At 46.0% G+C, this 24,105-nt stretch overlaps 1 protein-coding gene across 9 annotated transcripts in view; it reads left to right on the forward strand.

The window, feature by feature from the left end:
• The first annotated feature begins 8,142 nt into the window (after positions 1-8,142).
• fgfr3 (fibroblast growth factor receptor 3) overlaps positions 8,143-24,105 on the forward strand; it is a 61,707-nt gene continuing 45,744 nt past the window's right edge. For all 9 annotated transcript variants that reach the window (XM_029494224.1, XM_029494227.1, XM_029494223.1 and 6 more), the window contains exons 1-2: positions 8,143-8,591; positions 12,339-12,558. In XM_029494224.1, the coding sequence (XP_029350084.1) occupies positions 12,417-12,558 (142 nt within the window). In that variant the 5' untranslated portion in view covers positions 8,143-8,591; positions 12,339-12,416. The remainder of the gene's footprint in view (positions 8,592-12,338; positions 12,559-24,105) is intronic.

Raw genomic sequence — 24,105 nt, forward strand, 5'->3', positions numbered from 1 at the left:
GTTGGCACAAATTTCCAGATCTGAGAAGGATGCAAGTGACAGCACACCTGATGATGATCAATTTCCTCCGAGCTTTTGCGTAATTTTTGGCACATTTCAACACAACTACAGCACCAAACAATGAAAATCGATCAGACGTTACATCACAAGCTGCTGGTGGGTTTTCCCAGCTTAAGGTTACCACATTTGTCTTGCATTATCCAAATCCATCTTTGACATTAACGCCACTTCCCCCATGGCTTATCTTCCTCGGCACGGGGCCTCCGCTCATCCGTCATTGTATCGGCCGCGGCCTCAGGTGAACGCTCTACCTAGATGCCTTTGTGTCGTTCCCAACGTAGAGCCGCTGTGGTGCGTTCAGAGCGGCAGTGAGATAAAAAACGCTGATAACGTGAGACTGCAGCTCTTAAGAGGAGCAGCCGAGCCGGTAAGAAGAGGAGAGGCAGCTGAGTTTATGTAACCTCAACAGAAGAGCGGTATACCGTTCTGGCTTGGCGCCCGCTCTTTGCTGCCTTCGATGTATGTTTGTGTCGTGAAATGTATAGTCTGCCGTCTGCTGTGTGTCTTGTGTCCTCGAGAAGCGAATATGAAGTTTGTCTGTCGCCCCGACAGGGATGGAAGTAAAACTCCAATCTGTCACTTTAATAAAGGCAGCAAAAGTGTAGGCATGTTTCCAAAGTCGTACAGAAAAGTGTTTTATGTAACAGTGGAAGGAAGGGAAACAGAAGGAAAGGACAGAAGGAAAGTAGGAATGAAGGACGTGCAGAGGAAAAGACGCAATGGAGAATTAAAGGAAGTAAGGGAAGAAAGAGGAAAGGATGGACAATAAAAGAAGAAGAAAAGGAGGAAGCCAAGCTAAGGTTTACGCTACAAAGCTAAGATTAGCATGAGCAGCTGTTTATTCACCACTGAGTTCACTATCAAACCTCACTCCTTCATCCCTAACCCTAAAGCTAACCCGATAGCCAGCTAGCACCAACCAAGTCAGTTTTCCAAATGCTGACTAGCCTTTAGCATCGATAGTTATAATGATAGATTGGTATCAAATCTAATTTAAATTAATTTCATTTGGTGTGATGCAAAGCGTGCCGTTTCACGTTTTCTTATGTTAAGTTAGCATGCTAACTTCAGCAGGAGGAAAGATGGCGGCCGTTTTCCACCTTAGGAAGCAGAAAGCTAACAAATGTTAACATGAAGAAAGGCAGATATTAGTAAGGCGGGAGAGTAAGAAAGAGGAACTGAATGGTTTGATCTGACTCGGACTTTTTAATCAGTTTTTGTAGCTCTATTTTAAAACAGACTGCGTGAGTGTGCAGAAAGATAAATAAAAAACGTACTCCAAACGTCTCCACCTTGATTCAATAAGGTTCAATAAAGCCTTTTTTTTTTTTTTTTTTTGCTCACACTGTCTGGCTGGCAGCGAGGCGGCCGGCCAACTCTTCGAGCCGCCCTACAGCTGATACACAGCAGCTCTGCTCCTGATGTTTTTTCTGTCCTCTGCGTCTTGCCAAGAACTGGCAGCTGCCTATTTAACCGAGATATCAGCAGACTGTTCAGGTCTGACGATTAGATAATGCTGCTGTGTTTGATCAGACTGAAGTGTTTAAGCTGGAGTTGGAGTAAAAACAAAAAAAGGAGGGGTTTGCATGGGAAGAGAAATGTTTCTGCTTTTATCTGATTTTCCATTTCATTCCTACAAATCCTTTTTGTTTTTGGTTTTTTTCTGGCTGCCATGAAAATACAGAAGCCAGACTTTTAGTTTGCTCTCTGGCCTCTCGTGGAGTCGAGTGTTCCCTCTTGTTTGAGTTTGTCTGAGAGTTTAGTTTAAATATAAATGGATATGTGTGGCCTAGTGCTTCTGTTGTTTATCCCCTGTAAACAACAGATTTTCTCCCAGTTCTCCACGAAGCGAAGGCAGATCCGTAGAAAACAAAGAGAGCTGCTTTTTTGACTCTTGCAGTTTTTTTTTTTTGTTTTGTTGTGTTTTTGTTTTTGGGTGAGTGCGAATGCAAACACAGCTGAGGGCTGGTTTTGTTTGCTCTGTTGACTCGGAGTTTTACACCTCAGCTCATAATCAGAGCAGAAGGGAGGTGAAGCAGAGTGCCAAGTCCCGGACGTGGAACAACCAGCCACTGTGTGCTGCGACAACAGAGAGAGGATTTGGCAACGTGGTGCTTTTGTGCCAAACCACCGCTGAATAGCAGCAAATAATCTTTAACGAACATTTTTTGATTTACTTGGACATCCAACATCGGCCTGTTTTTTACTGCATCGGACTCAAATCCTCAAATTCAAAGTAAGTTTTCTGAAAGCGGACATGAGCCCCCTGCTGCAGTTTAACTTTCTAAATTTGGTGAAACGCTTTCATAATCCAATATTAACTGTCCACATTTGATTAAAACTGACACTCCACCATCAGCAGTGATTTAAAAAACATCCATCTTCGAACTCTGATTCCTGTTTACTGCCAATATTTCTCGCCTTCTTTATGTTACATAACACACTCTTTGTTGGCATCTCTCCTCAGTTTGTCCTGCTGGCACGGCACCATCGTGGGATAGTTTGCTGTTTTTCATATCAGTTTAAATTTACAGGAAAATGCACGAAATGCAAAAAACCTCCAGCTTTGTGGAACAGGAGAACAGGAGGTCTCAAAATGAAACATGTAACAACAATCCCAAGAACCATCCTGTGATTTTCTCACCTTTATTGATTAGGCTTTTTTTTCACATGCTGCCAGTAATTTAACAATAAATCCCATAAATATCTACAAATGCACAAACAGAATATTCATAGTAGATGAATACAGTAGTGAATTCATTCCTATTTCAAATTTCAGTATTAACATCCCTAATGATCCTGAATGAAGAAATCAGGGGATTGGTTTCATCTTCTAACCCGTGCTGTAAATATGGGTTGTTCAGTTTAACATAAAGTTTAAAAAAAAATAAAATAAAATAAAAAAGCTAGAGCAGCACGAAAGTGAAAAGTTTTTCTTTCGTACTTTTTCCATCAGTTTGTGATGGTGAACATAAAAGCGCCACTCAGCTTCTGACTTTCAGCTCCACAAAGAAGCAAGGCTGTGTCCTTGAGTCTGAAAGTGGACTGACCTCATTTTTTTAGTGCATCCAACAGAATCATAAGCACCTGATTGGTTGTGTGCAGCAAGATGCTGAATATTCTCCGAATCAGCCATTTCTTTTCTTTCTTCCACTGTCCTCCTACAAAAACAAGAAACAGCGGTAATAATGGGAGCAGAGGAACAAAGTCCAGGCCGGAAGAAAGATGTCAACATAGCATAACACAGGAGTTCTTCTGTGTTTCTGCCTTTAAAACGAACTTAACCTGACAGAGAGCCCGTAAATTTAAAAATACACAAACGTGAAGGTGGTTTCGGTAAATCTGATCTTTCTACAGGTCGCTGTCACTGACTGAAGCCAAATAAAACCAGTATATCTCTCTGAGGAAGTATTTCCCTGCAGCCAACGGAGACAACAGTTTCCTCAGCAGGAGCAACTCTGATCAGGTTTCACCTGAGTGATTTTCTCTTTCAGTCTTCGGGTGCATTTCTCAGAGCGAACAGCCGAGGACTCGGAGTCACACTGTCAGACTGTTTTGCGACCTCGCCAACGAGCCCCTACTCTCTCGCAGCGAGGAAAATGTCAGAGCTAGAGTGCATAAATGACTCGCAGCTCGGCGGCTGTCGTGAGAAATGTAATGGAAGCGACCGGCTCAATTCTCTCCTTCAAAGAGCTCCCATTATCGAGGCCGCAACGGCCGATGGAGACACAAATGGCGTGCTGGAACCCCGCAGAGCGTCGGTGCAGCGCATCACATTGCCTTCAAACTCACTCATCTCATTTCATTTGGAGGCTCTCATCGCTCTCTGCGGTTACTGTGGTCGACACAGACACATCAGAAGCTCCCTCCAATGGGCGCATGTGCAGATGTTTATGTCCTGGAACGACCAGAAACCTTCTGTAAGAGGAGTGTAGGACCGGACCGGCATAGACATCAGCTGTTTCTGCACGCTGCCATTCGAAGGGATGAACCACGACCTTCCAATGTTTAGGACATTCAGGACACAGTCCATTCAACCGCGTTTCCATTTTAAACACCTCCTCCCGACTTCTTCACTGAGTCATGGAGCCTTTTGGAAACTTTGATCGTCTTGTTGTCTGGATGAAACTTTTCGTTTAGCTGTTGAGTTAAATTCTTTTTAGAAAGAAGATGAGAAAACTCTGCTTTCATTGCCGGATGTTGTTGGTTGTGTTTTCCAGATGTAGGCAGCAAAGTGTAGAGTTGGCACCTGAGTGGACATGCCATAAGCATTTTAATGCGGACTGAGATTATTGTGCTCGCTGGCTCGGCTGGTTTTGGATGAGTGTGGACGTGTCCCTCTCTCCAGGCATTTGTTTCGCTCCGAGGCAGCTCTAAACAAGGATTTAATCACGTTCTTAAAGACAAAACAGGATTTTACATTCATGTGTGTAGCAGGGCTTCATGAGCTTTTTGTTTTGTGTCTGCTTGCACCCGTTCATCTCTACAGGCTTCTGTTTCTTAAAGAAATCCTTGAAGGAATCGTTCGCACCAGCTGAGCACGGTGTATGGCTTCACTTTGGGGGGGCTCCAGGTTAAATAATTAGAAATGAATTATTTCTGTGTGGTTCATGAAGCGCACAAACAAAAACAAAAAGGAAAACATCAAAGATGTCAGGAGGGTAAAACTGAGTATAAATTCTGTGCTTTTTCTTCTTTCCTTTCCAATTAATCATCTTGTGACCCCTCTGATTCATCTCTCGACCTACAGGAGGTGTCCTGCCCCCCCCCCCAGTGTTGGGAAACACCGGGATACAGTTTTTGTGTGTGTGTGTGTGTGACAGCACCAGAGACAAAGTGTGACAGTTGTTCGGCAGTAACTGTGAATCTGGCTCAGGAGCAGAGAGCAGCTTCAGGCCTCGGAGATCGGACGGCTGCCTTTGTGCTCCATCTTTGTTTGAGCAGAATCTGAGCTGTTAATGATTAGAAGCCAGAGAGCAGCCAGCCAGCCGGCCGCTAACGTTATCAGAGAAAATATGCACCCGAGATAACCACGGCCTGATAAAGCGTCCGGTCTGAGGAGATGAATCTGCGGAGGTCTCTCTCATTTTTCTGGCAGTCTCAGGGTTTGTTTTTTTATTATTATTATTATTTTTTTTGGATCGCAGCAGTGAAAGCCATCAAACTAAACTCTGAGGCTTCTTGTTGTTTAATTTTTAACTCCATTTTAAATGAAAGGGCCTCACCTTTCATCTCCCTCTGATCTGTTCCCTGGAGGGGGTGGGGGAAGAGGAATGTAAGTGGAGGGGATGGGTGTGTGTGTGTGTGTGTGCATACATGTGTTTGAATGTGTTTGTGTTAATTTAGAAGTTAGGGTGTTGCAGGGGGGAGTTTTGTTTTTCTACTAACATGAGAAGTTGTGGGGCAGTGAAGTGTGTGTGTGTGTGTGTGTGAAGGGGTCATTTGGTCAGTTTGGCCATCAGTACTCGAGCTGTCTGACTGAGCATTCTCACCATCTGTATGACCTCTCCTCCCGACCGGCTGGCTTTTGTTCCCGAGCCGACGTTTCTCACAGAGCACTGTAGTCCAAAGGGGTCACAACCTTCATCATCATCATCATCATTATCGACGCTATTCTTTCCCATTCACTTCAACAGTGCTGCAGAAAAACCACCTGTGGAGCTGGAGCAATTTTCAAGCAATTTTTGTGCAAATATGAAAGATTTGAAAACAGACTGCTGAAGCTTCATTCTTCAAACGGTCGGCCCTGTTAACGAAGGCGCAGACGTATATTCTGTTTTTATGCACTTATCGGTTTTTATTGTGACCTTAAAGAGGTTTTTCGGTTGTTTGGTATAAATAAAAGAGTCACATTTAATCTACTTAGAGTTGATGCTGTAAGAAAATAAAGCACAAATACTTTAAAAGGGGTGAACACGTAGCCATAGCCATTGAAAACGAAGTTTATTGTTACCATCTTTCAGATGATTAAATCCTAAATTAGTAGAGGAGGTGTTTACAAAATGCAACCGCTGAGCCATTCATCTAAAACTCTACCAAGTAAACTAAAGAGAAAGCAGAAAAACGCACCAAAGGGAGTCGACTGTGGAGCCTGTGGTGGCATTCTCATGCTGCGTACAGGTCGTATTAAAAATGAACGTAAAATCGTTTTCCAGCTTGTAAATACCGTTCACACGCAACCACATCTCTCTGGAAAAGTTCTGTATGACTTGGCAGGAGGGAATATGGAAATATGTGGCAAATATATAGACACATCACATCAGCCGAAAGTGCATTATTCAAAAGGTCTTAACTGGAATCTGATGTGATCTTTATCGTTAGTTCATTGATAATCCTTCAGTCTCAGCGTCAACGTAAAGGGGCCGCATATTCACGCCAGAAAATCTAAATCCAGCCAAGAACTCAGCGCGTGTTTCAGGTTTTCCGCTAACAAACGGGACGAGTTGCAGGAAGCAAACTCAGCAGCAGCTACCTGAAGACGCAGGTGCTTCTTCCATCCATCGTTTACGACGTGTCGACGTCGCTCGCCGCAAATCACAGCGAAGAGCTGGGCTCCTTCCTGGACAAACAGACGGACGACGGCGGCACACTCCTCCAGCCACTTAGCAGGAGGACTGCTCCGCTTTATGGCGTCATAAAGCGGCCTTCTCAAAACACGCTCTAAGTGATGACTGTAATTGGCGTTGTTGTTTGGGTGCTATCACCTCTGTAACGACAGCAGTAATTAGCTGCAGTGCACTGCAGATTAAATGGGTGGTTAATGCTAATTCACTGTTCGCTGGTCAGACACACGGCTGAGACTCATTCAACTGAAACGGCGTTTCAACGTGCAGCAGTTAACAGCAGTGAAATAAAAAGGATAAATAGAGACAAAATGACAACCAGCTGGATGAACTGGATGATTTCTTTCATCTCGTCAATTTAGTCATTCCTGGACGGAGAACAGAACAAATTGTTTCGTATGGAATCTCAAATCCAGGATGTTAAGATTAAAACACATCTGATCTTTCATTAATGTTTTCTTTTTTTTCCTGAGATGATTTATTTCAGCTGTCTGAGTGTAATCTGTGGCGATAACCAGCAGCTCCAAAACAGCCCAGACGCACAAAGATCTCTAATCCCTGACATGTTTGGAGGGCCCCTGTGCGGCCCCGGGCCCCCTCGCTTTCAGGTTTTAGCCCCCTAATGGCATCCCTGGAGATTACTGGAGAGAAATGTAGTCATAACAACTATCTTCAGACTCTGAGTGGCACAACAGAAGAAGTATTTCTCTGTTTGCCCCCCTATGACCACCTACACCCCCCTCCAGGGCCCCTGGTGGTCCCCAAGCCCCACATTGGCTCACTGTGAGGCTCCTGAAATCTGACCCCCCCATCCAGAGGCATAGTGGACCAGGACGGGTCTGAGGAGGAGAGCAGAAGACAGTCAAGTCTGCAAAACACAAAAAACACACTGAAACACACGCCACAGCTGGCTTTTCAAAATAAAAGACCCAACTGAAGAGCGCACTTCTTTTAATGACTTAATTGTGATCCGTCTGCTTCTTAATTATTATTTAACCTCCTGCAGCCAAGCTGTGCACCTCAGGATGCCACATTTATCTAACTTCATCATGAAGTTTCTTATTTTCATTGTTTTATTTCCTTATTTCCTTTTTAATGAGCCCCTCAGATGAATTTACCAACAAATAAAAAAAAGAGAAAAGACACTAATCAAATAAAAATCCTTTACAAATCAAATGTTTAGATCAGTAAAAAAAAAAAAAAAAACTTTTATTCTTGATACTTTCTTGTTCACAAAAATTGTGTTTTCTTCTCTTCGTCTTTAAGGCGACAAGAAACTCTCAATAAAGTGTTTTATAAGCGACACGTGTGTCCACCGCAGACTCCACCTGACGTGTGTTTCAACAACAGTAACAACAACAACAACAGCAACAACAACAACAACAACAACAACAGCAACAACAACAACAACGACAGCAGCCCGGCCCGGACTCTTATTGTGACGCTCCGGCCCGGAAGCGGCTCAGCCTCGGAGCGGGGCTGTCTTGGCTCCGGCTCCTTCTTCTCCTGCAGCCGGCGGAGCGGCAGCACCAGTCGGAGCTGGTAGACCCGGAGGCGACGAAGCTCAGCGACAGGCACCGGAGCCGCGTCCGCTGCGTCCCGTCCCCGCCTGCCCGCACCGCCCGGCCCGCCCGGCCCGCAGGATGACCGCGCTCCGGACGTTTGGACACTTCGGGCTGGAAACGCGGATTTAGCGGAGAAAGTTGCTTCTCTCAGCGGCGGAGCCCGAACCGGGACTCTGACGGTCGGTCTGTCAGGTCCTGAAGCGGATTTCTGACTTTTTGTCTTTTTCCTTTCTCTCTGTCGCCAAAAACTGATCCGTGAAACTCGGAAGGATTTAAGAGATTTAAGATTTCTGGGGCTTTTTTTATTTTGTCTTTTGAATGAAGTTTAACGGAGAATAAAAATCTGGTTTCTTCTTCTGAAAGCTCAAAGGCTGAGATTGGCTCTCAAAACGGAATACTTTGGGTGAGTATTTATTATTATTATTATTATTATTATTATTATTATTATTATTATTATTATTATTATTGTCATCATTATCTGAGCTTCTGGGCAGCAGCTTCGGGTTTTGAGTGAAATGGCTTCCAAGACGTGCGTCGGACAGGTTGAGTTGTGTGTGTGGGTTGTGTGAAGCGTGGAGCGCCGTGGGGTCGATCCCTGCCCCCCCCCCCACCGGCCGTGGAGCTTCAGCCCCGCGGGGTCGATCCCTGCAGACACACCGCTCGGTCCTCCCGTTCCCGGACTGCGCGCAAACCGCCTGTCCTCGGCGGGTGTCAGAGCGCTGAGGGGGATCTGTGCTCAGAGAGAGTGGTGGTGGTGGTGGTGGGGGTGTTGGTGGTGGTGGGTGGGGGGTTCTGGCACAGCTCGTGCTCTGGTTGCGCTGTGTGTGGCGCAGGTTTGTGTCTGTGGATGAAATTTACGCACGTTGCGATTTTTGATTTTTTTTCTCTTGAAACTGGAAATTACATTCACTTTTTTTTTTTAATCCCCTTCAAGATCACAAAGTCATTCTGATCATGCTTTAAACACTGACACTCCAGTAAAGAACCCCCACCTGATTTTTTTTAAATGATTATTATTCTTTTAGTGGAGGAGTCGTGAAATGACCCGGACGGGTCCAGAGCCCGGACGGGTCCAGAGTCCCGGACGGGCTGCTGAGCGGTAATCAGACGGATCCTGTCCCCTTCAGGACGAACACGCCTTTTCTGTTCGCCGCAACAGTGACGTCTTCTTTCGGTTCGCGGCGCAAACATGAATTACTCATCAGCCCCGATGTCTGTGACGGTCTCTGAAGTTTCTCCAGAAAGCGGCACGTTTCTCCCCCCCCCCCTTTTTTTTTTTTACCCCCCCACCACCACCCCTCTCTCTCTTTGAACGAACGAGCTGTGCGGTTCTTCTTCCTCACACATGCGCTTCAATGGGATTCAGATGTTGGATTTTTGGCCACTCAGCTTAAGCTTTGACTTGGGGGGGGGGGGTTGTATAGCCCTACAGCAGGGAGACAGGGGGCCGAAATGACATTTTGGACATGCACTGCATCTGTCTATTAAATTTGGGTGCGAGCTGGTAATAATAGTTGGCCCAATGCTGCACATTAATTGTATCTGTTGACCCGAGAAATAACGCACGCCAGTTGTGCCGCGATTTTTCAATCAAAGGCGACTCTCAGACACATTTCGGCTCCAAATGAGACTCTGATTGCCTCTTTTCATTAGTGAAATTGGCCTGAGACCATCGCTCTGCGTGGAGGTTTTGTGCTCTTTCTTTCTCCTCCTCCCCTCTCTGAGAAAAGAGGAGAACGGTGCATTAATTGGCTCCAACTTGTCTAATTTGAGAAGAAAAGCTCATCTCTTGTCGTGCACAAACATTCATTCACTGTTATGTCCAAGTCAGAAACTCCTTCGGGTTTTGCAGCAGTGACCTGATGTGGCCTGTCTGTTCTTCATTCCTGCTTTCTTTTCCTCCTGACTTCACCTGAATGTCTTGATAAGGTCCTGGAATACGTGGAGGCCTCTGATTTCCCTGGATGTGTGTCGCTCTTCACACTCAGCTTGTCTCCTGAAGCCCCAGAGAGACTGAAATGTGTTGTAGTCTCATTTTTTGTTTTTTTCTCCACGACCTGGACTCGGCCTGCACCTTCACAGCCCACAGCTCTCCGTCCCTGTCGGCCTCTGAGCGGATCGATATCTCCTCTCACCCGAAGGTGCTGCTGGGGCCAGCGGAGGGAGGTGAGCTACAGAAGAAAAAGTGGAGATGATGTGGAAAACCTCCCTCTTGTGTTTTTGCGCTCTGACCGTCTGCTGTTTGCACAACAACAAAAAAAAAAAAACCCTCTAATCCTCTTTTCCCAAAATGACAAAGTGGATCTGACCCCGGCTGTTGATTTTCTGGCTTAATTATTAAAGATTACTGATGCTCCGGAGGTGTGAGGAGCATGTGACGGCCCCACATTGATCCTCACTTGGGGGGGGGGTGTGACAGGGATTTGAACTCCCTGTTGAAGCACTCCTCTGCCTCGCAGCTATTACAATGTGGAGATAGTTCTGCATGATTAATATTCATGCATTATTCACAGCGGTGGCTGTTCTGTTTCCCTTTTGATGCTTAAAGAAAATATTAGCATGAAACACTTCGGAGGCTTTGAACTCCACGCTGGTTCTTTGGGATCTGCACCGCCTCCTCCTCCTCCCCTTTTTCTTCTTCTTCTTCTTCTTCTTCTTCTTGAGGTTGTTAAGAGAAATCAAAGTGTTTTAACTTGGTGTGAAGAGTTCATGTTCACTTTGGTGTGAAATATTTCATAAAATGCAGGATATAAGTTTACTATTTTGTCAAGAAAGGGCCCCAATTACTTTCTTCTCTTGCACACACTAATTAGTTTCAGTTTCACGCTGTCAATCACGCTTCAGCACGAAGCTGCTCGTCCAACTCAAAAGATTCACTTTGTGCATGAGGCGGTTAAAACTAATAGCTGTCACCAAATCAGCCGGTGCAAAAGCCCGTGATGTTTTCCTACGTCTCCGCACATGGCCCCGGAGTCTGTCCTGCTGCCTGTCCAAACAGATCTGCAGCTCCGTGACTCCAACCAACTCCGCAGTTTTGTCAGCTCTCAAAGCGAAGTGGCCATAAAAAGCTGAGATTTCTGCTGTTTATGTGCGTCTGCCAGAGAAAACAAAGGTTTTCAAATCAGAGAAGGCCTGCAATCAGCAGCCTCCTTGCTTGGAGAGCAAAGGCCTTGTTGTGCTGTATAAACAAACCGCAGCAGCATGTCGGTGAGGATGGGCCGAGGAGGAGGAGAAGATGATGAAGAAGAAGAGCCCTCTGGAGGGCGACTTGGAAGACATTAAAGTCTGCGGCGTATGTTGAAGTCTGAAAGGTGTGGTAGTCGTGTTTAGATAAGGACAGTGTGTTTGTGTGTCTGTGCTGTGAGGTTTTCTCAGTTTGGAGAAGCGATAATGTGCAAACAGAGCCTGGCAGAGCCGAGCCGGGCGCCACTTTGTGCTGAGCAAGGAGCCGGTCGCAGGTCCTCGGAGGGAAAGAAAAACAGCCCCGTTAAGACTTAAGACAACACAACCTTTCTCTGGACTGTGTGTTCCTACAATACACCTCTGTGTGTGCGAGCAAGGCCTGCTCTCAGATGTGTGTGTGGACGTCTCACAGACAAAGCTGCTGAAGTTTAAGTTAACACTGGTGTGTGCTTTGCTTTTCTGGGCACTTCTCTCAGAGCTTTCTCCTCGAACCTCGGTGCATTCCAGCTTCTCCCCTCTTAAGCAAACAGAGCAGAGCGCTCCGCCGTCACTCGCCGTGGCTGCCGCTCTCGTCCTCCCTCCTGCGAGCCTCCAGGCAGGTTGGGCAACCGATACTGCGGAGACTCCGGCATTCCTCATCCTGCTGCAGGATTAGTGAATCTGTGTCAATCTGGTTGCTCTCTGAGGCAGAAAGAGTCCCTTCTGTCTCTGTTCGGACGAGCCCGCCGCAGCAGAGCTGGTTTATCGGTTGTTTTGCGAGCCCCTCTGATGTCAGAGCTCCCATCCTGCCATCTTAACCATCAGGTGCTCTCAGAAAGTTTCTGAGAAAAACTGCCAACAGGGATTTCCACCCTAATCCGTGAGATCTGTGTGGAATGTCAGGTCAGTGTATGGCAGCAGACCTCAGGGCGCTGCTCCCTTTCTCTTTCTCTGATCACGCCTTCTAATGCTTTGTGTTGTGTTTCAGGTCGGCGGTGGGGAGACTTTGGATAGTTTCTTGCGGCGTCAGAGGCCGCCGTTCTCCCGGACAGCATGCGATCGGAGGATGTTGTCTGAGTCGGGCCCGGCTGCTCTGCGTCTCACCCTGACGTCCAGAGGAATGACGGCTCTGTGGTGCTCAGTCTGGATTTCCTTCCTGCTGCCTCTCTGCGTCGCTCCGGCCAGGCTGCCCACCGCCCCGCCCACAGGTAGGACGCAACCACACCTGTACCACCTTCACACGCTGCAGGAAGAGGAAGCCATTCGGCAGAATTCACACAGCGAGGTTTACACATTAGCTTACAAGCTGTTGGACATTTTTTTAAAAGTAATAATCAGCTGCCTCACAGAAATCTGTCAGTTTTATACATTTAATCTCCAAAGATTAAGATATTGAATCTGTTTTGGCTTTCTGCTCGGACACGGTGGAGGAAGATTGGGCTGATAGCCGGCTTGTAAACTCTTCGAACGGATCCGTCACGTCTCATCTGTGGGTTGTAGCTCCTGTAAAAGTGTCAGCGCCTCCCTGTGAGACACTTCTATATGTGATGGTGTGTTTTCAGAGCTCAGCCTGTCTCAGGTGTAACCGCACCGTGGTGGACAGTTCACAGCGTTGGCACTCCTTTTGTGTTTACTGATTAGAGCTGGATAAATAAAAATCGACTGCAGAATCAAAAACCTCTACACATCACGAACTCCAAAGGATCGCAGGTGATTCACAGGTCAAATCACTGGCTGATCATTCAAACATTTATCAAGCAAAAATGGCGAAAACTTCTGTATCACATCTGTTAAACGCACAATAAGAAAACACAAAAACAAAAACGCACCTCCTCAAGTTGGCTTTCCACTCAGTTATGAACCAGAAGCTTGAAACTGATGCTCGTCCAAAACTGAGAAAAGACGACGTTCAGCCCGTCATCCGTTATTCTTCGCTTCATTTTCCGCACTAATATGGCATATGCCTAGAAACCAATGCTTTGTGTGTGTTCATCACTTCAAATAGAGGCATTTCAAAAGACACGCTTATTGTTTACGAGAACGTGGTGGAGTCTTCTTTTTTCTTTTTTCTTTTTTTTAATTGGGCTCTCCTCGGTTCGCTGAGCTTAGTGCGATTTTCCCTCTTTGTTCTCGAGGCAGAGAAATACCCAAATATCAATCCAAAGTAAACGTCCGCTGTGTTTGCTTTAATCTCCCCATATTGTGCAAAAAAACCAACACAGTGGAGTAATCTTTTTCTGAGGCGTTAGCCAAGTGTTGTTTTTTTTTCCCTCCACCCTCCCCCTTCCGCTCTTTTCTTTAAATGTGAGTTATTTAAAATGAGTCTTTGACACACTTTACACGCCACAGCGCTTAAAGAAAGACGAGGAGCTGGACTCTTTCTGGAAACAACCCAGCTGTCTTATGCAAGCCAACGTTTGCTGTGTGTGTGTGGTCCATATCAGGGCTATTGAACAAATAACTGAGGTTACTGATTGACTGGAAGGTCCCATATTTCACATTTTTCCTGTGTTTCATTTAAAGTGTTGATATCCAGGAGAAGCTATAAAAACCAAACACCGTACGAGTGCAGTTTCAGATGGCCAGAGGAACCAAATCCTGACTGGCTCAGGCTGGTGACTGCTTTGTCGTGACGTCACAGAGTTACGGCTGGTTTTGGATGCTCTCACCGTATCGATCCAGAGCCCAGACCTGCTGGATCCTTTACGGCACAAAAATGACAGCTTGAACAACTGATTTTAGCTTTTACCTGTAAAACTCCTGGTAAAAGCCCCGATCCAAACCCTCCTGCCCTCTCTCGTGTAGCACCCCACTGATACAACAGGCATGTTGTGATTCTGCGTGCCTGATTGCCTTCCCTGCTGCGAGCCATCACAGCCCAACGTGCTTGGCATCGTCCTAAACGCAGGATTTAAGCGCAGTCAGAGGAGAAGGAGAGGAGAACGATATCGTGGGAGGGAGTGTGGATGATGATGTGTGCAGCCATGTTTCTGTTCCTGCTGAGAATCTTCATTTGAACTGTTAACTTGGAAAGGCTGCATCTAAAAGTTGCTTCCTTGGTATCCACTCTTTGTTCGAATAAGGAACAGAGACTGCTCTCCCGTTTTTAAGGGGCGTTAAGGTGTCCTTTCCCGGTCTGGCAGAAATGAGAGCAGAGAGCAACGTTACTGTTGGTGGAAGTAAAGTTTTGTGCATTGAGGTTCTTCCTATGGAGGATGTAAGCACCTTCATTTTCTGTGGCCAGAGAGAAGGTCAAAGGTCATACCCCACCAGAATCTCCTTATTGGATATTCAGCGAACTGACCGATACAAAATAATTTTGGAAGAACTGAAAACTTTTATAACATAAACTCGAAGGGTTACGAGGTTTAATCGATGTCTCATACCGATTGTCCTGCAGCAAACTGAAGTATTTCAAAGATAGCTAGAACTCAGAGTAAAACACCTTTATCTATCCCCAAGCAGAGAAGCTCTAGCTTTTGCCAATTTGATGAGAAAGTAAAAACTGTGTGTGGTTGGCATCTCTGGCCTGCGTCGTGTCTGGACCCCCCCTCCCCCGTCCCCCCCCGCCCCCTTGGCCTCCAGCAGACTTCCCCACGTCCACAGATGGACGAGCAGTAGGGATAAAATGACAGTCGTTTACTGGCAGATGGCACGATTTCCCCTCAGCCGCCACAGCTCTGAGCTGCAAAGTTGTCACTTAGGTTTGTGTTGTGTGTGTGTGTGTGCGTGTGTTTAGGGTGGGTTGGCGGATTAATGTGTGTGTCGGGGTCAGAAATTAGCAGGTGCTGAGGACAAAAACGCCCTTGAAAGTTTACAGCAGGCATGGAAATATAAACTGAAAAGTGATCACCGATTTGTCTGCATCGTTGCCATTCTACTCCATTGGCTACCTGTTTTCATGGAGCCGCGCTGGGTGAACGTGGGGACGTGGCCACTGACCCTCGCGGGCCACCGTAGATTTGGTTTCGCTTCCCGATAACACAAAATTACCTTTAATCGGTCGGGGAGTGCGACACGCTGAGTGCGCTGTTAAACTGATGGCAACTTTAATATGTATTTATGAAGCATCTGCTTCAGATAGAGATTACCCAGAATGCTTTGCAAACAGATCATGTCATAATTTCACAAATATCCCAAAGAGAAGGAAAAAAATGAACAGAGCTGTCCTTTCAGAGTAAAAGTCTTGTGCTCTTTCTCTGGAGTGTATTTATGCATGTGTGAGGTAAGGAGACACTGTGGTTTGTGTGTGTGTGTGTGTGTGTGTGTGTGTGTGTGTGTGAAGTGTAGCTCCTTGTTTCCATTAAGTCCAGCAAAATGTTGTTTCAGAGCGAGGCGTTGTTTATTTCTCCAAAGGCTGGTGGCATTTTCAAATGTCGTGGAAAAAAGAGAAATGTTTCACAAGCCAAGCTGAGTGATGTGAGCCAAATGACAAAGAGCAGAGGCTGTGTGTGTGTGTGTGTGTGTGTGTGTTATTTATTCTTCTCCCCTCTATATTTACTGACCCCCCCCCCAACACACACACACACTCTCGGCCCCCGTGGAGCTCAGATGAAATATTCGGCTCCTCAGCTCTGACGTTGTCTGTGAAGCACAAACATATAAATTCAACACATTCAGTTTTGCCATTGCGTGTGTGTGTGTGTGTGTGTGTGTGTGTGTGTGTGTGTAACAGACCAGACCTACGTGGAGTCTGCACTTAAGTGAATGTTATGTCTGTATGAGCAGAGGCAGATTATGAAAGGGAGCAATAAAAGAAGATGAAAAGAGAAAAAGATAGAAATTAAAGGATAGCAGAGAGCCTGTGTGTGTGTGTGTGTGTGAGTAAGTGAGAGTGTTTTTGTGTGTGTTTGTGTGTAAGACCACATAAATGTGTGTGGCCTTAACCATATTTTTTGTTGTGTGTGCGTCTCTGTGAGGTCACTGACCTCCTGCCCCCCCCCCCCCAGCAGGGACTGTAAATGTCAGCAGGGGTTGTTTGGATCGTTTAGAGCCTTGTTAAAACCACGCCATCCACAGATTTACACTCAGGCTCGACAAGTCACACACACACACACACACACACTTTATTCCGTGTTGTTTTTTTTGTTTTTTGGCTTCTTCTCTCTCTCTTCTTCTCTCTCTCGTTTTTTGAAGACCCATTCTGAACATAGTGTGTGTGTGTGTGTGTGTGTGTGTGTGTGTGTAAATGTTCTTCCGCTTCCTTTTTCCTTCTTCCTTTTCCTCTTCTTCCTTTTCCTCTTCTTCTTCTTCTTCTTCTTCCTCTTCCTCCTCTTCCTCCTCTTCCTCCTCTTCTTCTTCTGCAGCAGCAGCGCTCCCTTTCTCTGCACAAATGTTCATTTCCCTGGAAACTTTATCAAGAAATCTTTTGGCAGGCTGGGGAAGCCGTCGGAGCCAAATAAGCTTTGGAGAATGACGATTTGTTGAACAATGACTGTTTTATTCTCAGTCCATCAGGCACTTAATCCAGCAGACACTTTGGACACTTTTCTGGACGGGATTTTAAACATTTAACACGACTCACGATTTAATTTAACAGGCGATCATAGCAGGGAGCTTCTCCTGGACTACTGTAGGACCGATTCGTGGGATTCACAGCGGAGCGTTGTTTCCTTTAACAGCGGATTTATGCGTTAACCAGGTGAAGGTCGTGAAAGCGCACAATGGCCGACGATCTAATAAATGATCTTTTTGCAATAACACATTTGACTTTGTGTCATCTTGTCCTCCTGGGTGTATCATGTATTAGGGAGATTTTCATTAAGCGCTCACTGTATTACTGTCTAGACACAGTATTTTTCCAAGGATAACACACAGCTGAGCACAAATGGAAAAAGCCTGTTGCTAAGCAAAATGTTATTAAAGGTTTTCATATCAGGCCACAGACTGAAGGAGAAATGGTCAGCCTAAATCAGACAGAATTGGAAAACAAGTCCATTATGTTTAAAGTTGTAATCATTTACTAAATTCAGTGGATACATACTGGATGCTGTTAGTCCTGAAAAGTCTATCGTATTTATCCTGATTTAAATAAGTCATTTAGGTTTGGTTTGTTTTTTTTTAAATTACAAATTTTGCCAAAGATATTTCTTGGACTGCTCGTGTGTAGATGAAATGTAATGTTCTGGGTTTTAACCTTTGACCTTTCTGATCGTTGTTCTTCGTCAGCAGTATGAACGGCAGAAAACAGTCCGGCTAAAGGATCGATGCCAAAGTTAGATTTAGAGTTTGTGAAATCCGATACGCTCATACAGGACACAGTTCATGTCATGTCCTTTTAGCTCAGTGTTGGTCTCCACCACCTCTTCACCAAATGGGCCTTTAGCTGCTAAGTTCACACTGACAGGTGGAGAGTGAAGTCACGATTCGTTGATTTGAATCCGTCGTTGGTGTGAAAATATTGAACTTCAGGATTTAAAGCTGCTGCTGAGAGTTTCAGATGGCAGCCGGGGCTTTATTTCGCCTTCGGTCGGGATCCAGATTCAGATCTGCTCAGATTTATGTGCTGAGCGCAGACTCAGACAGCTGCAGATCAGCAGGTCACTGTCAGCCGGTGGCCTCGGCACAGACCTGTTCTGCAGGCCGCGGTTCTGGATGTATTAATACACCTCATTAATGCCCTTTGAAACGCTCTCTGCGTGTCAGCGGATGAATTATGGATTAAAATACAGAGCTGTCACCTTTTTTTTCTCTTTTCTGTCCCATTCACAGATATAATGTGACACATTTTAAGTCTCCACAGGTATCTGCTCTTTTTTATTCTTATTTTGGCTCGTTGTCAACTCTTCTTAAGTGTCTGATCCTCGTTGCTGCTGCAGGTACTGCCAGTTTAAGGCTAATGATGTTTTCATAGCGTCCACACACACGTATACATGTCCTCTGCTCTACCTTTGGCTGCCATTCAGGACGGCTCTGAGCACGCTGGCTGACAGCGGCGTTGACATACGGCGGGTTTTTAATTACAAAGCTCCCCTTAAGGAAATTGTTGAGATACTTAACAGATAAGGCAGACATGGAGGGCAAACAAAGAGGCTCGTTGTGTCGTATCAGGAGTGAAGGGGTGGGGGGGGCAATCAGCTGGAGCGGCAGTTAAATCTGACAAAAAGTGACTGCATCAGGGTGTTTTATTGGAAGTTACGTCTCTCTCTCTCTATTGACTCTCTTGCTCGCTCGCTCGCTCGCTGGCTGACAGCTGGATTTATGGCCAGCGTTGGTTTAATTACATCATTTTTGACCATGTTGTGGTGATGGATGGTGATTCCAAAATGAAGCCAATATATGCATGTATACTCGTGTTTACGTGTGTGTCTGAGTGTGCCACCCCCACTGGGAGAGTGTGTTTTGTTGCTGGCAAAGACAAACAGATGGCAGGTTGTGTGCCGAGCTGTAAGAAGTCCAACACTTTCTCTCTCACACACACTGACACACAAAGGCAGAGAGAGAGAGGGACAGCCTAGACTTGATGTGTCACACACACAAATCATCCTGTACTTGTTTCTGTGTCTGTGTGCGTCTGTTTGTTATTTTACTTCTCCTGCCGAAGTCGTCACGTTAGCTCGCTGCCATAAACAAAATCACTGTCGCATACCTTCAGTCTGTAGAAATTCAGATAGGCTCAGACTGTCAGCCTGTGAGGGATGAAATAAAAAGTTGGACGGAAGAGTAGCTTCTGTTTTATGTTGTGTGTTTTTTTTTTATGGACAGTATTTTAGGTGTAACACTGACAGACAGGATCGCAAATCTTCGCAACGTGGATTTGCAGGAATCTGCAGCTCTGCCATTGCGTAATCGGACACATTGGCCATCTGTAATCTGATTCTGACGGGAGGAAACTCGTGCAGGTGCAGCAAAAAAAATGTGAAAATTCGACCAAGGGAAATGGATCTAAACCGGTGAACTTCCTGCTCGTAGTCGGTGTGGGAAACAGAAAAATAAACACTTATATGTAGATGTGAAATTCTCATCTCTTACTGGATCGCTCGCTCTCTCTCCACTCTAACCAGAAGCAGAGCTCTTCTGTCTGGCTCTGCTGCACCCCATTTACATTTCTGTGAATGGAAACAGAGAGCCAACAGACAGTGTGCAACAATGTGTGTGTGTTGAGTTGGGTTGTGAGTGGGTGTGTGCTCATTCTTCCTCCCTTATGTGTGTCTCTTTCATCTCCTCTGCCTCCTCCTTCCTCGTGGTCGCACTCACACATCTGTCCCCTTCATCCTCCTCTTCCTCCTCCCCCTCAAGTCTGCCAGGACAAATTCAAATTTGCTTCATTGTCATGACCATAATTAAGCGCCGTGCTGCCAAAGCAAGTTGTACAGGGTTTACAGTAGAAGAAGAATAATTCGTATTTACCCTAAACTCCTCCGCCTCCGTCCATCTTAGCTCGCCTCCGCCTTCGCCACCACAGCGTCGTTCAGAAAGAAAGAAAGAAGATCCAGGGTCTGCGCTCACGCCCTCACATGCGCTTCTGTTTAAAACCCCCCACATCCAGGGCAGCTGACACATCTAATATTGAAACCAAACTCGGCTTCCATCCCTCCCACGTCCCCCCCGTCCCCTCCCTCCTCCATCACCCCAGCTCTCCCCTGTTATTTTGCCAGGAGAGCTAAAATAATAAACCCTTGTACCGTCTGCAGAGCGTAATGGAAGCCTTTTTTCTCCCTGGAAAGAAGAGAAAGAGAGACTCGGCCGTGTGCTGGCCAACAGCAGAGCAGCGACGGTGGAGCCGACTCGGGTTTTGGTTTTTTAAAATAACCCATGTCAGAAAATTTTTCAAAACTCCCATGAAATGTTATTTTTGAGTGCAGTGAATCTGGTAATTGGCTGCATTTTTTCCTCATGTGACAATTTAACTGTGTATCACCAACCACAGCGCCGTTTATCCTGAGAGTGTGCGTCTGCTGTTTTTAAATTTTAAATCACTTAAAGGGTCACGTTTCATCTGTGACCTTTACCAATAAGGACACGATTGAACAACGGCGGAGGAGCCTCCGTCAGCCGTCTGCTGCCACGAGCCATAAAGTCTGACGTCCTAAAGAAATAAAACCGCTCGAGGCTGTTTAGCTTTGTTGAGTTTTTGTTTGCTGCAGTGTTTTCGTGTCCTTGTCGAGACAACGCGCTCTAAAATGAGAATACAGCATCTTACGGTTTCTGTCACTGTCAAGATGCCTTCGAGGACCGGTGGGATTTGGACTTACTGCTGATTTTCCTGAAATTGTGTGTGATTGCGGTCACTTTATAACCTCGTTAAAGCCAATTAAAGCTCTCATATTTTACACTTTTATAGTATTTTTATTTTGAAGTGTTGATATCCATACAAAGATATATTTGTGGTTTTAGGAACCAAAAGCTGCCTCAGTGTTGTTTTACATCTCCAGCAGGTCGGTCAGCCAATCAGAAAAAAAAGAGATGTGACTTTTTTAGTAAATACTTAGAGGAACCAGATCTGAGCTTTGGGGGCGTGGCTGAGGGCGGAGATTGCTGTGTTGTGACATCACAAAGTTCAGGAAGTCCTGACTGCTGGTTTTAAGGCTCAGTTTCAGAACACATCGAGCCTTTTTCAGTATTAACGACCTTTTAAAAAGTGAGAACTGGTGCTGAGATGAATCAATGAGCCATCGATTCATTGTTATTGAAAAAGATTCATCAAAATCTGTTTAATTATTTCCTGAAACAAGTGTTTTTTCTGAGCCGCTGTTGATATAACCATCAATAAGAGACATGATGAAGTGATGGATGGCGAAAACAATCAGTCATCCCTGTTTTTAAGGGTTAAGGATCTAACGCTCGCTCCTCTTTCCCACTTGGACCATAAACGTCGGCCAATGAGCTGCTTCACTTGGGAGTCAAGTACTGGTGCTTTGCTCAGTGGCACGGTGGCACTGGCTGAATGGGGTTGGGGGGGCGGGGGGGTTCAGCCAATGGACATTTTCATGTGTGAAGCTGGATACTGTTGTTTTGTGCTCCTAAGGAAACTCCATTGACTCTTTAATGAATGGCGACGGTGGAGTGGAGGCACATACAAGCGCGGTCGCCGTGGTAACTGAAGGGGTTTCCATAGATATGTCCGGCCATCCCAACACTGAACAGATGTTTCGGTTCAGTTTCGGTCGCATTGTATCGGTCCCATTGTGCGTTGTGCAGACGTCTCAGGTTGTTCTTCTTGCCCAGACAGAGGCTCCTCTCTTTGGCGAAGGTCGGTCCCGGAGGCGAGCGAGCGGGAGTGAAGGATGATGGGATTACAGGCTTTCCTGTGCGCGGTCCTGCTCTCATCATCAAACGCACTTAACACACCAGCTCTGTCTCAGTCGGAGATGTTTTCAGTCTCAATTTCCAGAGTTAGACACGAAGATAACCGGAGTAAAAGTTGGGATGCGGAAGCAGCTCAGGAAGTGTTGGCGGGCGCTTTCTGCTGATCAGAAGCACATGGCGGCTCGGATCAACAGCAGGGTTTCACGTGGAGCGGTAACAAGAGCGAGAGGGACGGACCCTCGCAGTCCCACCGCACTAATAAACAGCATCGTAAACAGAGCAGTAAACGCTTCGGCGTCCTGCTGATCCCGACTCCACCTTCAGCCCCTCCCTGGATCAAACAAACGGACATCACAGCATCAGCAGCTTGATTCTCGGTACATCACAAATTCAGAGGCCTTTCATTTTAATCACATTAGAAGTTGATTCGATGATTGTTTCTCTTTTTGGATGTCTGAATTCGATGTACTGAATATGCTTCAAATATTCATCTTATAAGTTTTACATATTTTTCTTCTGGAGGAATAAAAATAGTTGACAGTATTTTTGAATAAAAACTTGGAATTAGCTTCACATGCCAAAGTTTTAGCTCCTAACTCCATTAAAGCCTCCGAAAATCCAAAGAACTTGACCTCAGTGTCTGCCGTAGTTCTCTGCGGGGTTTACATTGGCTGCCATATATTTCCTGCTCTGCGTTTCTGGTGCTGCTGGTGTTTGTTCAAAGTGAAGAAAACATGTTAAAGGTTGATAAAAGGCTCCTTCTTAGCAATGCTTGACAGATTAATTAGCAAAGTCTTGATGAGGTTTTAACTTTCAGCTCAAAGCTTCTTTTTGTCGTCATTGTTAACTTCTGTGAGACACAGAGTCAGTGTGAGAGTGTAAACACGATTACTGAAGGGTTTTTTTCCTTCTTCTTATGGGAGGAATACACAACGCTGCTGTCTAGGTTTGCAGTGTTGCTACGGCAACACAGAAAAGCAGTGTGTGTGTGTGTGTGTGTGTGTGTGTGTGTGTGTGTGTCGTTTGGTCCCACTGATCCCACACCATGACACTGATGTCTCTGTCACCTCACACACACACACACACACAATAATGACCTGCCCTGTGTGATACCAGTTTGTGTGTGGGTTGCACTTGCTGCACTGGGAGGTCAGGGCAGGGCCCCGGTCAGGGTCAGCAGAGGTCAAAGTTCACTGCTTCAATCGGCTGCACAGATCGTTTCCATCAGATCTGAGATTAAAAACGTCGCTTTAGACTTCCAAAAACTGACTTTTACTTTTAAAACTTAATCAGACCGATGAAGTTTAAATTCTGGATTTCCCCCAAAACGTCCAAACACACAATCTCATCAGGTTGTATGAACTGTAAACAATTCATTTCCAAATCACTGAGTCTGTGTGTCCAGTTGTTGGTTATGGGGAGGACTCGTACGTCTTAGATGTCTTCTGCTTTTCGTCTCTTTTCCGATGACCTCCCTGAGTCAGCGGCGTGAAGTTGTTTGGCTTCTCGCTGTGACCTCGCTGTGTATCAATATCCTGCACTGCTGAAGTGTTAAATTATCACCTCTGTTCATTGTGTGAAGGGAAACTTAAGTGTATTTGCAGTGTTTAAAAAAAAACAAACAAACAAAAACCAAACCTGAGTTGTGAGATGTTAAAAGCTGCCTTGTAATCAGATTGGTTCCTCCGTGTTGTTTAGGGAAGTGTGACTACCCCCCCAACACACACACACACACACACACACACACACACACACTTCTTAGACATCCTGGCTTTTGTGGGCTGAGCTTCTTACACTTGTCTGCTGAATTGAAACTAGGCCAGTTCGTCTTTGGAATGACAATTACTGTGGACCAAACCCAGGCCGTGTTCTGAGTCTGGGGGTTGATGGGGGGGGGGGGGGGTATGAAAGGAGCAAAGACAGTTGGGCGCTGCCAAGATGTTGTGGACGTACAGTAGCTTCCGATGCTCGTTAACGCAGCTGAGCGCAGGGCCGGTCGGGGTGGGGGGGGGGGGGGGTGAGGCTGGCACAGGCCGGGGCGGGATGTTTAGAGACAGCGTCTATCTTTAACTTGATTTTAGGGGCTTCTTTTGATAAAGGGCGGCTCAGCTCGGCAAAGAATAGAGGCAACAAGCTGAGGAGGGGGGAGAAATCCTCCCTCCATTCCCTGCAGCCCCCCCCCCACCCCCGTTCCTTTTCTCCTCTCCTCCTTGATCTCTGCCGAGCCATCACTCTTTTCTCTCCATCTCCTCCTCGCAGGCTTCTCCAAGGCGGTGTGAGGTTGTCAGGCCGGCCCAGATTAAGGCCATTGTCCGAAGGTATTTACATCCGGCCAAACCATATTAAACAGAGATTAGGGCCGGAAAAAAAAGAGGGAACTTTTCCAGGTGGAGCAGGATTTACAACTGGCATAGCTGTGAAATGGAGGAAGAGAAATGTGCTCTTTATGGAGGAGACGGTTGTTGTGGTGGTTGGAAAAGGGAAGGGACGGGAAGGGAAGGGGGTGG

This window comes from Echeneis naucrates, chromosome 22, assembly GCF_900963305.1.
Source record: "Echeneis naucrates chromosome 22, fEcheNa1.1, whole genome shotgun sequence".
Taxonomy (NCBI): Eukaryota; Metazoa; Chordata; class Actinopteri; order Carangiformes; family Echeneidae; genus Echeneis; species Echeneis naucrates.